General features: G+C 43.2%; 3 protein-coding genes across 3 annotated transcripts; 1 reads left to right on the top strand and 2 right to left on the bottom strand.

Moving 5' to 3' along the window:
* Window positions 1-733: 733 nt before the first annotated feature.
* On the bottom strand, window positions 734-1,060 carry PHALS_08456 (uncharacterized protein; the record flags this gene model as incomplete). Its single annotated transcript, XM_024723807.1, has 2 exons — window positions 734-952; window positions 1,016-1,060. The coding sequence occupies 2 exons, from the start codon at window positions 1,058-1,060 to the stop codon at window positions 734-736; spliced, it is 264 nt and encodes an 87-aa protein (XP_024574746.1).
* Window positions 1,061-9,125: 8,065 nt separating this feature from the next.
* Window positions 9,126-10,214, top strand: PHALS_08455 (Molecular co-chaperone STI1; the record flags this gene model as incomplete). The annotated part of the gene is made up of 5 exons (XM_024723806.1): window positions 9,126-9,157; window positions 9,232-9,339; window positions 9,437-9,522; window positions 9,590-10,092; window positions 10,152-10,214. The coding sequence occupies 5 exons, from the start codon at window positions 9,126-9,128 to the stop codon at window positions 10,212-10,214; spliced, it is 792 nt and encodes a 263-aa protein (XP_024574745.1).
* Window positions 10,215-10,374: 160 nt separating this feature from the next.
* Window positions 10,375-13,329, bottom strand: PHALS_08454 (IQ motif, EF-hand binding site; the record flags this gene model as incomplete). The annotated part of the gene is made up of 2 exons (XM_024723805.1): window positions 10,375-10,619; window positions 10,719-13,329. The coding sequence occupies 2 exons, from the start codon at window positions 13,327-13,329 to the stop codon at window positions 10,375-10,377; spliced, it is 2,856 nt and encodes a 951-aa protein (XP_024574744.1).
* Window positions 13,330-13,665: the final 336 nt, after the last annotated feature.

Raw genomic sequence — 13,665 nt, 5'->3', positions numbered from 1 at the left:
GCTCACCCTGTTGACAAGCTACGACACCACCACATCCCAAATTGTTGGCCAGTGGATGCCTACAACGAATAGCATTGCCAAGGAGAATTTACTTGCAGAAGCGTTGCAAAAAGAAAATGATTCACTCAAGGTCAAACTATGCTTTACGGAGATTTTGACAATCGAACAGCAAATCGTCAATGGCATTAATTTTCTCTATCATGTGCGTGGCTGTGAAACGACCAGCCCTGGCCACTGCAATAGCGGCGTCTGTAGTGACGAAAAGAAGTTTGACGTTCAGCTTTTTGTGCAGCCGTGGACGGACATCGTGCGGGTTATGTCTGTAGTCAACGTGCAGTAGCTGTATTTATTTGCGAAGCTGCATTAATTTAGTATAGAGGATGCTTACTTCCTTGTTTGTACTAAGCTTATTCGCAAGATACTTAATATATAGTGACTTTGCTTTAACTCCTCAACTTTCCTAGCATTTATTGTAAAGTTGGCAGCATGAGAATCACAATGCTTCTGTTGCTTTCACAAATCTTGAACGTATGACGACATCGACATTAAAATCTGAATATATCCCAAGATAGCTAATCATGAGCCAGGTTATTCTGTGTTTTGGATTTATGACCAGCTTTCTAAGCAAGATGGCAGCGCTCTCTTCGGCCATATGAAAACCATTTAATCACGAAAAATGATTGAGAATAACTCCCGAACGAAAGAATTCGCTCCTTTGCTAACGATGAAATCGTTATCTGTACAAAACCTTTTTTTTATTGACAGCACAAGGATCCGAAATCTCAAGAAATTGACCGACGAAATTCGAGTCTGACAATGTGGGTGTAGAAGTGAAGCCGAAATACTCGCCTGAGTATTTGCCTGCGTAATTGGCCGTTAAGCCTGAAGTTTTTTGTAGCGATTGAGAAGTCGCACGCACAATAACAATCAGACTTGACCCTTTAAAAGACCACTAAGACGAATTGACGTAAATTGCGCCGGAAGATAGTCTAAGGCCTTATTGTATAGCCGTTACATCTGGAATTTCTCCAGGTTTTCGTTGTGCCGTGTTGTGCTCCATAATCCTCGATCGAGATGTTGGCACCTTGTAAAATACACCAACAAACGTTACATTAACAGAACATTTGCGCCAGTACTTTCACGCTACCAACATTTTCATAATTTGATGACTGTCGGGCTTGAAAATATGGGCGAGGATATTCTTACGATGTAATGACCGTCTTCCTTTCCAGGTGGCTTTTAATGGGGTGGCAAGAGAGTTTTTCGTCTAGTCCTTCATATTCTCGTGTACGCTTGCGAGCTGTCAAACGTTTATTTTGCCACCGTTAGTAGCTGCTCCATAAATTTATCCGGCATACGATCTATAGTATGAACGGCTCGAGCCACACGCATACGTAAAGTAATTATCTGCAGGAGTGAAGAGGTCAAGATGTATTTAGGGAATATCACGCAAGCTGAGAGGAAAATAGATACCCTTTGAAAAAACGTGCCACCCCCTTTGCTTTTTAGCTATAACGAGTGACTTACAGCAGGTTGTCCAGTCTGGCCACTCAAAAGCTTTTGTCCACCAAATCAATGCAATTTAGTAAGCATTAGTTTAAGATAAGATTTCAACTTAACAAAAACTTACATGTCAATGGCAACGTCCACCATCAAAGTTGGGAATTTCTGTAGTGTCAGATTAGATTGCGATGGCTTCGTATCGAGTGAAGCAAAAAAAATTCAGAGACAACCGCATATTTCCCGCGCTTGACAGATCAATTGTATTAAAATTTTGCATATTATCCTTAGTTGACAAAACTATTACTGGAGTATATCAAATCGGAGAATACAAATAAAATAAGGGCTTCAACAGCAAAAGTTACTAGGTTGAGACAGTGTTTAATTGATATGTGAATGTAGCTGAATAACAAATACTTGTCCCATGTGGGTACTAGAAAAAAGGAGTTTGATCAAAAGGGCGCCCTGATTTTCGCTGTACAAAAGGAGACCATGACTTTGTGATCTTGTATTTGATTTTCTTGACACATTCACTTCGCTTTGTTGATCATAGAATCGCGACCCAAAAATATCATGCCGGGTAATATTCCACAAAGATACATTTATGTATCGTACATTTATGTATCGTACATTTATGCACCCATTCTCAAAATCGTCACGAAAAAGGGATATCTAAATTACAGTTAACATTCCCGCCAACCCAATCACAGATTGCATCTTCTTTCAGCGGTTTAAACTTCCGCTGCAAGTAAATACAATATGACCAAATTTCTTCCAGATAAGAATTAATGGCTCCAGGCAATCTTTAAGCAATCTGTAGATTCCGATGTCGTCGGATTAAACAAATAGAATCAATCCTCGGGGCTGCTTTTTAGATTCTTCACATTGTCCTTGGCATCGTTTGAAACCTGAAAAGAAAACCAGCGGTTTTGTGACTTTTATCAGTTCTATCCATTGTTATGCGCCGCGGGCCTCCCGAATTATAAGCAGATTCATCAATTAGCACCGTGCCATAAGGAACGCAAGTTGATCTGATATTGGCAAAATACCTCATGTACTTGAAAGCACTTTTCAATAAGACATATTCATAAAAATTTGCCAATTACGTAAAATGACGGAATGAGAATCAATTGCGTTCCATAAACTTGGTCAACAGCCATCAGATGCATTGAGCTAATCATGTAGTGCTCTACCGCTTGGTGATCTCTGATCACTGAGGCAAACGAGGATTCTGGACACACGCTCCTGTGCAGCCCTCAGATTGAGGATTATACCAGCCATTTCTTCATCATATTCAGTAAAGCTGCGCTGCCACTTGACGAAACCATTTTTTCTGGATAAAACTGCGCAGCGGTTCTCAGCTGATACTTCCGCTCTAATCCGTAGCCATAGTTCGAGACATTCCTTGAGTATTATACGTTTTTGTCGCTATGACCCCTTGCATGAGTCACGCACTCCGAATCCTTACGGCATGAATCGTTTCGTAACTCCTCCGCAAATATCACGAGGATGTTCAGCTGGGATCTAACAAACTAGTCATGGTTCAGGGATTCTGGCCTGCCCGTCTGCAAGCAAAGGCGTCGCAACGAATTTGCCGATCTTGTTGTCGTCATAATGGCTTCAAAGACCATCTAAAGTTGTATGTCTCAATGGAAAAGAGCTTTATTACGCCTATGCAAGCGGATCTTGTGTTTGAATCAGGAGCAGCACGATCACAAGAATGTCGCTGCAAGCGCTTTTTAGCAGTTGTAACATTGCAGTAGTATTGTCTATGCTTAGGTTACGATGATCCATATCTACCGTGTGAGCTGTACCTTGGAACTGGATGTTGGCGAGAGTGCCGACAAATATCGTTTTTTGCGCAAGGAGTCAGGGAGACGTGCCGTCTCACGCTTCTCTCGGTTTGCAAATCATCTTCAGAGAAGCAGACGTCCGACTGAAACGTCTATAGTGCTTGATTTTGCAAACTTTAAAGCTTGTAATGGATGGTAAGATGGAATATCGTCCAAATTCACTTATTCCTATAAATGCCCTGCTCATTTTTGAGATAACTATCATTACGCCTTTTTTCACATCAAAATTCTAATCGGGTCTGATCCACTCAGTGACTAGAAGCGCGTTATGATGACTAATTCTATCTCTCCTCCAAAGAAGATTAATACCAAATATTTCAAGGTCATAAGCGGCGTAGCTTAACCTTAAACTTTTATGTAGTCTCGGAGTGAGGGCCTCTCTTCCACTTCACCAGATGATGATAGTCCCGGGGGTACTCAGCATCCCACGCGGATCTTTCAAGCTACGCCATCGCACTAGTGACTTGTGATGCCCTTCTACAGAAGGTACCCGACTGGATTGTACAAGCAAAATTGCAGAATGTTATTGAGCAAGCCCACGTAGATCACGAGATTCAATGATTATTTCTCAATTAATTTTTCTACGATCGTGGGCGATCGATGTCACATGGTCACATCATAATCACATACGCTGCATTTTTAGCTACTTTAACAACAATTAAGAAGACATTTGTATTCCTTAGCATTTCGTCTGCCTCTGGCATCAGCAAGTCGTTTTCGATCATTTTTGCTCTCAGCCATTACCTCGCAAACTCAGCGCATGATGCTTAATTGCATTGCGGTGAAATCAACTCACTTTCTAGAAAGTGCTATTAGCGAGTTTATCATAATGGTAGTCCCTCAACAAGACTAAATCTGCTGTCAAAGAAAACTGGGTCAACCAGACAATGTACAAAAATGATTAAGAGCCTGTAAGAACATGCACAGTGCTACCTAGCGCAATCCCAATGAGTGGGAAGATCTTGCTGCAATTTCGTGGCGAAAATACCTGAAGGGATTTCTGATCACAATTAGCACGTTCCGTCCGGTCGTCTGTCTCCAGATGGTCAGCGGTGGAAATGTCCAATCTGGTGCCTAGTATTTTGGGTTTACTCTGCCAAAATGTTGTTGTACAGCGCAGTTGACTGTGCGATGCAATAGCTGACATTAAGTTTGCTAGTAGAAAACAATGTCGGAAACTGTTCGGCTATATCTTAGTCGGTAAAGGTGTCACTGGCAGCAGCGTTGTGAGCCTTATTGCTAAAGTGACCCACAAGGGCCATGAAGCCGGTAATACCGCTCGCGACTTTTAAAAGATCATTTATAAAGTCTATATATATGATTTGACGTCTCGCTGATAAAATTGATCGGTTGGGCAACAATTTCGACGCATGCAGCAAAATTGTAACCCGTCGATAAGCTCAATCGTGCTCACATATGTGCCAATTTATAAAAAGTGAACCACTATTACGTAGCAGTAGAATTACTCTTCTAAGGTGGCTTTCCAAAGGATATGGAGTCGTACCGCGAATTGTCTTCTGTATTGATAAATTAGTTAAGAGGTACCACCACAACAAGTTAGTCAAGGTTGTAATGCGTTACGTCTAGGGCTGAGAAAAAGCGGAGCATATTTGCAACGGAGCGCTTTGATTTAGCATCATCTGAGCTCCCGAATTCCCTTTTTTCGAAGCTTTAACAATGCAACACATGTTGCATCTTGCCCATACGATGCTGGTCGAATTTAAATGGTGCAGGGTTATATACTGTAAAAGAACTGGCATTTCTGTACCTGTTTGTGGTCGAGAGTAATGAGAAGAAGCTTCTAAGAAGGCGACAATCTTTACAGAAGGCAAGGCTCACAGCCCAGGATTGTTGGTCGCTAACATTAATGTAGCGAAATTTCTTGGAGCAGTGAAAGGTATCGATAGATTCAAAGGCACCGCAATTACGTACGACGTGCGACTGTCGAAAGCAGAAGACAGAACGCGGACGCATTATATATTCCAAACACGGATCCGATATCCATGTGTCTTGCATTAAGAGCGCTAGAAGCATTGCCGAGTCTCAGTGTGAAAGCTGAGAACACTTCTTCTGCAGAGCTGTGGTATCGGTAAGTCATAGAAAATGATCTTATGTTATGGCCCCAGTGCATCGGAAATTGCCCGTACGTGTACAACACTTTCTGAGGAAGGCTTAGGTCAGGCAGGTTATACGCCTCACCGCGTGTTGCTCGCTTCCAGCGGGCCGTTGACTCACTTAGAGGAGAAATAAGTGAAGTGACATTTTTTTTCATTTTAGCCAATGTACTTCTAACCTCCCTAACCTGACAAGTACTTTCAGTTCCGATAGGACAGAAATGAAAGGGTTTATACAGCTATACAGGGTGTACATCGAATCTGAGGCGCACAAAGTATGTGGTTCACGCAATACGTGTAACAGGACCTGGCCTATTACGATATTCTCGACGGATAAACTGGTGTTGGCTGGCGTCTTCGATGTCAGAGTTGACGAATGTGGAATTGACGGTGGGTCACGGTCGCCTGCGGAGACTGGCAACTAATCGACACAAAAAGAATGGTATGACTACTGTAAAGTTAACTACTATCGTGGTGTCAGGTATCTGCGAAGTCAGCACTGCAATCGCAGTGGACTTTCTCACATGTTTCCAGCGAGAGATATCAGGCATCAGTGAGTGGAGTGGACAAGGTAATTAAAAAAATGGTATTTCGTGCCTGACTACCTTTGCCAAAAGCTATCATTGCACTAGCTTGCAACAAATCACATAACGACCAGAATGCCGAAACGGTATGGTGGTTATTGAAGGAAACCGCAAGCTATCCATCCGCCATGGATGAATATGTCATTAAGGACTTTCACATCGCAGTGAGTGTGAAGTGTAAGTCTGCTAATACCAAAGATCTTTCGGAGTTCAATCCTTTGTGGAAAAAATATTACAACAGACCCACTACGCGTGTTGTTCCCGGATTCAAAGAGCGCATAAAAAATGAGTTGGGCCTAAAAATAGATCATGCGTCACGTGCCAATACACTTTACCCAGAGGACAGGCTCTTTCTCGGTGAAAAGCTCAGACTAGTTTGGTATGGCATACCAATACGTTTTCGCATTTTGGCACCGGCTTTAAAAAGGCTGGTGGCAAGTGGCAGCACGGGAAATAGGATATGAAGAGTCGGTGGCAAGTGGCAGCACGGGAAATCGGATATGAAGAGTCGCATGAAATGACAAAGGGCATGCGAATTAGCTCTTCGTCTATATGGACATGTGTGGGCAAATTCGATTTGAGGTTTAGCATTACTTTCAGGCAGATCCAATAAGGCTCAAGTACGTGGCTTGACCTTTCCAACTACTTGGACAATTATAGTGCAAATTATGCCAATATGGCACGATCTCTTTACAGATCATGTGAAATGGTGCTGAGACACGGTAGAAAACAAGAAGTCTTAGAAGCTCTGAGTGCTTCCCCGATTCTGATTTCTCGATTCCGAATAACGTTTCATGTGACGCTTCAAGCTAATAGGATGTGCTTTACTCCAAGCAGTTGCCAATTGATATAAAGGCGTAATTGCGTTCGAGTATCGCTACCTCAAGACAGCAGAAGAGTTGTCTCAATGACGACAAATAACTTTGTGCAAGAATCAAGTGCAATGTGTTTATCCCTTAGCCATTTGTACCCTATGGTGACCATGCGCCGTTTCGCACAGCAATATCGTCACCACATCTCTCACAGAGTGGTCTCTGACGAGTATGTCTTTGAGTAAGGTATTAGCCGGATTGGTTAAGCGCGGTGGCGGACGTGCTTTGCGTCGCCCCAGCTATAACCTGTCGCAATTTACGGAAATCGATGCCGATTCACGAGGCGATACGTTCCCCGCGACGGGTTCCTTGGACGATCGCACGTGATAGTTCGACCCTTCGTAACCCTCAGCCGGGTGAAAAGGGGGCCCGCCAGACACGACCGTTTCTTACGACTACAGACGTAAATAAAGTAATTCTAATTTACTCGGCTGGTAGACAACCATCGAGTCTGCCGAGATCATAGAGCCCCACTATCCTGAATCCAAAGGATCTTTCGCAGCACAGAAGAATCTCTCTGCATCAAGGTGGCACCGAATTTTTTATCGAAAGCGGGCGATCTTGCTAAGATCCGCATCTGTTTGTAAACTTTTCATAAAGATGGTACCGCAACTGCCCCAGGAAGGCTTTCGTCCGCAATCGCGGCACCAAAAGCATGCAACTACTAGACATAGCCCGCAACTTATTGTCTCTCTTGATGGGGTGTGGGCAAGAGCTTATATTGCGCTTGATACGTTTGGGAAAGTGAAGCGAACCCTCGCGACATGCGTCACTTCAGACCCGATTGTGGTTAACATCTCTCTCTCACATAGGTTCTGCACATAAGTGCTCATTTTTGCGCGCTGTTGCTCCACCTGGGCATGGTTGATATATATGTATACCGACACCAAATTTCTTCATCCTGAAGGAGAGACGTTGCCGCCCAGGTTCTTAATGGCTGGGCGCTCAGCGTCAAAGGCCTTACGGTGGGCGCCATTTGTGCTTTCACCAGCGCCCGATCTGTAACGGGGTTACACGTAACCTTGTATGAAAGGGCGGGTCACACAAGATGATGTGACCGTACATAAGTGTGAATTACACAGGTTGATGTAATCACACAATGGTGTGGCTACACCGTAACAAGAAGCCACTACGTGGTAGAATTGCCAGTAGTAATGCATATTAAATAGCTTTTACTATATGAATTAGGTATTACTATATCTGGCTCTGCCCAACTAAAACAATTCAATTCAGTTCCAATTTTGAATGGAAGAGTTCACTGACCTTGGTTAAGGTTTTCGGTACTCTTGGAGGCAGCGGATTGCGATCCGCTGCACTCGTACTGATTCGTATAAAAAACGTAAGGTCGGTGACCTTAGCTTAGCTTCCTCTAAGCAAGGAGCTATGACAAACCCGCTTCACGATCGGAGCACTCCTGGAATAACTTCTTATGATATTCTCATAGCTGAAAAAAGCGCATCCGGGTAAACGACCACCTATTCTGGCCTCGTGCTGTCAAGCGTGCAATACCAGCGATAGACATAAGCTTACCAAGTATTTCCTACTCTCCATAGGACATGTTAACGAACAACACATATTCCATTATTGCAGAATATACAATGTTTTCATGAGTCGATCGCTGAGTGCTACAAAGTGCCACATGCTTCTATAATCTGGCTCAACGAATCCGTGCTGGCAAAAGAATCGATGTTGGTTGGACCTGTACGCTTTACCGAAGAGAAACGAAAGCTTGTTGTACCTAATTATCTTATTTGCTCTTCTAAACCAACAAAGATATATAAAGGATTAATGTCATTTGGAACAATTAAAAAATGTGTATGCTGCATCTAATAGTTGTCTTGCTCGACGCCCACGGAACATTTACTTACAGAGTCTGCATAAGTACCAGTCCTTTGGTATCTGTATTTACAATCACGTAATGTGAACTTCGTACAGTAGTAAAAAAAAAAGTATATACTCATGGTGCAGTTTGCGGCAAAGCTATCACTTTTGTTCGGTATTTGTAATCCTTTTGTATTGTTTCATCGATTTTGATCTCTGAGTTGCAGTATCGTTTCTATTGACTATAGCCGGACTGATGTCTGACAAATTCTAGAATTTCATTTTTCAGTGTTTTTTTAGAAGAAATCTTCCCGAAAATTCACGTAATCTCGCTCGCCAATAGAAAGCTTTCAAATTGAAAGCCATTTAGCTCCATTCACCATGGTCAACGCCGCCGCCGACGCCAAGAAGAAGTGCGTTTCTTTTCTTTTTATTCATACGTAGTTAACCATTGCGCTAAGTTTCACTTCAACGCTTTATTACTCAGCGAGGGGAACGAAGCCTTTAAGAAGCACGACTACCCCACTGCTGTAGCCAAATACACTGCGGCCATCGAATTGGACCCTTCGAATCATGTCTATTTCTCAAATCGCAGGTTTGTTATTCATACATATCTGGTCCATCTCGATGACGTTATGATACTGAGAACCTCTTCATATTCTTCCATCTTTAATTCTACCTGCCTCACTTAGTGCTGCATACGCTGGTTGGGGCAAGTTCAATGAGGCCGAAGCTGATGCTGCCGAGTGTATTCGCCTAAACCCCAAATTTGTCAAGGGTACACTATTCGCTATAATTGAAAGATTCAATAATTGTGACGACTTGTGCATGTCTTTAATGTGTAGGGTACCACCGTCACGGTGTAGCACTTAAAGGCTTAAAGAAGTACAATGAAGCTTTAGCCACGCTGCGTACGGGACAGCGTATTGACTTTAACAACGCTGACTTAAATCGTCTCGTGACGGAAATTGAGCCGCTGCAAGCTCGCGCTGAACAAGCCAAACGCTCGGGCATGAGTCCTGCTGAGCTACTGAAAGAACGTGGAAACGATGCATTTAAAGATGCTGCGTTCGAAAAGGCAATTGAATTGTACGGAGAGGCTATTGAAGCGTGCAGTGACAAACCTGGCTCAGCTCTCGCAATCTCGTGTTATAACAATCGTGCGGCGTGTAACCAGCAGCTCAGCAATTTTTCCGGCGTAATTCGGGACTGTACGCATGTGCTTGAGTACGATGAAAAGAACCAAAAGGCTCTTTTGCGTCGTGCTCTGGCATATGAAGGTCTGGAGCGCTACCGTCTTGCACTACAGGACATACGAGCACTCCTTGCTATAAATCCTTCCATTGACGTACGTCTCTCACTCCAATGTGTTCATGACTGCTTTACTGATTATATCAATTGCATTAGATTGCGAACAAGGCTCAGCACCGTCTCAGCAATTATGTCCGTCAGTTGAAGCAAAACAATTAACGATAAGGTACAGTGCACGACAATAAAAATGTGCGAGTGAGTGAACCCACGAGAGTCTAGAAAGATCTGGGACTTGGAAGACATGTGATGGTAAACAGAGAGACCATTGCACTCCGTAAAAGGTTCCGAGTTTCTACATTTGATCTCATGGTCCCTCAAATCAATACCTTCGTATAATGTATGGAAGCTTTGCAGTCGTGTTCGTTTTAGTCAAATTCTGCGCACACGAAATGTCATTCCCCATTGTGCGAATAGGTCCTGAATACTGATGTTGCCCATAACGATTATGTGCCGCTTCCAGTATCGTTTGGCTTGACGTGAACGGTAGAGCACCACTTTTTCTCCATGGTTGCCCAACCGATGAAGGTGGAGTTTCCATGCGTGGTCCTGGAGCAAAAAATGACTCTAACGTGCGAAATTGGGGTGGCATAATGTCAGACTTGTTAGGATTGCCTTTGAGTGTAAACAACTTGCTGTCATTGCCAATATTATCAAAGTTCTTACTTTGTTGCCATGGAAAACATTGCCTCCATTCATCTGACGCATAAAAAAATGGATTTCGAGGCATTTGGACCCTTGACGAAGCAGTTGAAAACTTTTCATCACTGCCGCTCGCGTATTGTGTACATCGATTCTTATCGGGCAAATGTCTTTTGTTCTTGATTGACTCTTTTATCAAAGTCAAATAATTTTGCCACTCTACGTCATTCCCCGTCTCGGCTACTTGACCACGAACATTGTCATTTAGACGATCGCAACAAATGCTCTTTTGAACTAACTCGGCAAGTTTTGGCATTTTTGAGTCCTGTTCTTCATTGTAGCCTTGACGTGCGCTGGTTTGTGTCTCATTCTCTTTATAACATTTTTTCTTAGAATGGTTTTCTACGTCGATTTCTAGCCTTATAAGTCGCTCTTGCAATCGTCGCTGTTCTTCTTTTACGTCAAAAAAACTATTCTCGAGACACCCACTTGCTGTCTCCGAGAACTTTACCCGTTTGAAATCTACGCTCACTTCGTCAAGCACTTGCTGCAATCGCCGCTGCTCCAATTTAATATTTTCTAGCCGCTGCGCTTCCTCCTCTCGCCCCTGCTGCAATCGCAACTGCTCCACTTTAATTTGCTCTAACAGACGCTTTTCCTCATCTCTCCCTTGTTGCAATCGTTGCTGCTCCACCTTAATCTGCTCTAGCTGCTGCTTTTCCTCATCTCTCCCTTGATGCAATCGTTGCTGCTCCACTTTAATCTGATCTAGCTGCTGCTTTTCCTCATCTCTCTCCTGCTGCAAACGCTGCTGCAAACGCTGCTGCCACTGTTTTATTTCCTCTAGTCGCTGCTTTTCCTCCTCTCGCTCCTGCTGCAAACGCTGCTGCTCCAATTTAATCTGATCTAGCTGCCAAATGTCCTTCTTCCGCTCTTGCTGCAATCGTTGTTGCAGTCGTTGCTGCTCCAGCTTAATCTTCTCTAGCTGCTGCATTTCCACCCCTCTCTCTTCCTGTAGTTGTTGCTGCTCCACTTTGATTTTATCCAGCTGCTGCTTTTCCTCATCTTCCTCCTGTTGTAATCGCAGCTGCTCCAGCTTCATCTTCTTAAGCTCCTGCCTATCCTCCTCTCTCTCCTGCTGCAATCGCTGCAGCTCCATTTCAACCTTTTCCATCTGCTGCTTCTTCTCATCTCGCTCTTGCTGCTCCATCTGAAACTGCTCTATCTTCCGCTTTTCCTCTTCTCGCTCCTGCTGCAATCGATGCTGTTCCAATTTAATCTTTTCTAGTTGCCGAATCTCCTCTTCTCGCTCTTGCTGCAATCGTTGCTGATCCAATTTAATCGTTTCCAGCTGCTGCTTTTTCTCCTCTCGCTCCTGCTGCTCCATTTGAATCTGCTCTAGCTTTCGCATTTCTTCCTCTTGCTTCATTCGCTGTTGTTCCAATTCCATTTGCTCAAGCTGCCGCTTTTCTGCCTCTCGTTCCTCATTTTGTTGTTGCTGTTGTTCTTCCTTTCGTCTTTTACCATCTTGAATAATAGCAAAAATCTGCTTTCGACACCGAAAAGCACGAAAGCGACGCTGAATTCGCAGCACTACACTGTGCAATTTCTGCTCACTTTGCTTCGTTTCAAGTTGACGTTTCTCGGATTGCATGATCGATAAAAATCGCTTACGACGTTGATGCGATCGAGTTTTACGTTGAAGTTTTCGAACGGCTAGCTGAAATTGCTCTTGGACCCGGCGAATGAGCTCTTGGGCCTCAGGGTGAGATCGAAATGGATGTTCAGCGCAAAGTCGCAATGTTGGGGCGTGAAAATACCACGAGGTTTTACTAAATTCATAAATCTGCCACTGACACGTATCCATGAGAGAAGCATGTAGTTTCTGAAGTGGTAAACCCACATGTGGTACGAGATAATGTTCACGCTCGTAATCTAATTGTTGAATCAAAAATAGTTTTTTAAAACGAATAGCGCTTGGCAGAGCTGCATCTTGAGCAGCAAGTTTTGCTAACTGTGCCATCTGAGCTTCCTGCACATCTTTTCGTTGCGCAAACGGAACAATTTTGGACGATATAAGAGCCAAATCATGTCGACGCATTGTAAGCTCAAATGGCGAGGCCAAAGATGCTCTAGACGCTACAATCACTAGACGGCGATAAATATCTGCACCAGTGGCTTTTGGATCATCAAAAAGATGATCCCCATTAATTCCAACCAAAATATTTTCGATTTGCACGATTGACATTTGTTGAATAGCGGCTTGAACATCTTCATTGACGTTGCTAATAGGAATTTTCGACCGAACAATTACGTCAAAGGGCCCTGTCATCTTTTCCAATGACTCGAGCAGTGTTGATGATGGTGGCAACTCAAAGTTCAGCAAAACAGAAATTGAAGTTGAAACGCTTTGAGTATCATTTTGTAGTAGCTTTGAGTCTTGTTGGTCATTATGGCTGCCATGAAGCTCAAGTTGCAGACCATAAAACGAAGAGACGGCTGAGATATCTAATGATGGAGACATTTTCGCGGGTGACCACTCATGGATGAGGCGGACATGGTACATGGCATCATATTCAGAAGTCGACTTCTTAGACGTCTCACTTGATAGTACATCTACTTCGTTGCCACGCATGCAGCTGGATCACGATTATACTAATGTATCAGATTGAAGCAATGAATGCGGTGACTTTTTATAGCAGCTCTAATTAAAAACCCGTATAGTGTACAAAACACATTAAGCTAGTTTTGGATTACCGTAGTTAACAAAAAGATTGCTTCTCAAAAAGATCACAATTTGGAAAAATCCCAACACTTTTTAATGTTATTGTGATTTTTAGTTAACAAAAAGATTGCTTCTTAAAAAGATCACAATTTGGATAAACCCCATCACTTTTTAATGTTTTGCGTTCATTTCGAATTACCGTACCATTGTTGCTACCTATCATCACCTGAGATGAAGCGGTTCTTT

Source organism: Plasmopara halstedii (genome assembly GCF_900000015.1).
Source record: "Plasmopara halstedii genome assembly, contig: Scaffold_322, whole genome shotgun sequence".
Classification (NCBI taxonomy): domain Eukaryota; phylum Oomycota; class Peronosporomycetes; order Peronosporales; family Peronosporaceae; genus Plasmopara; species Plasmopara halstedii.
The sequence above is the reverse complement of the archived record's forward strand: the minus strand, read 5'-3'. Positions and strand labels throughout refer to the sequence as shown.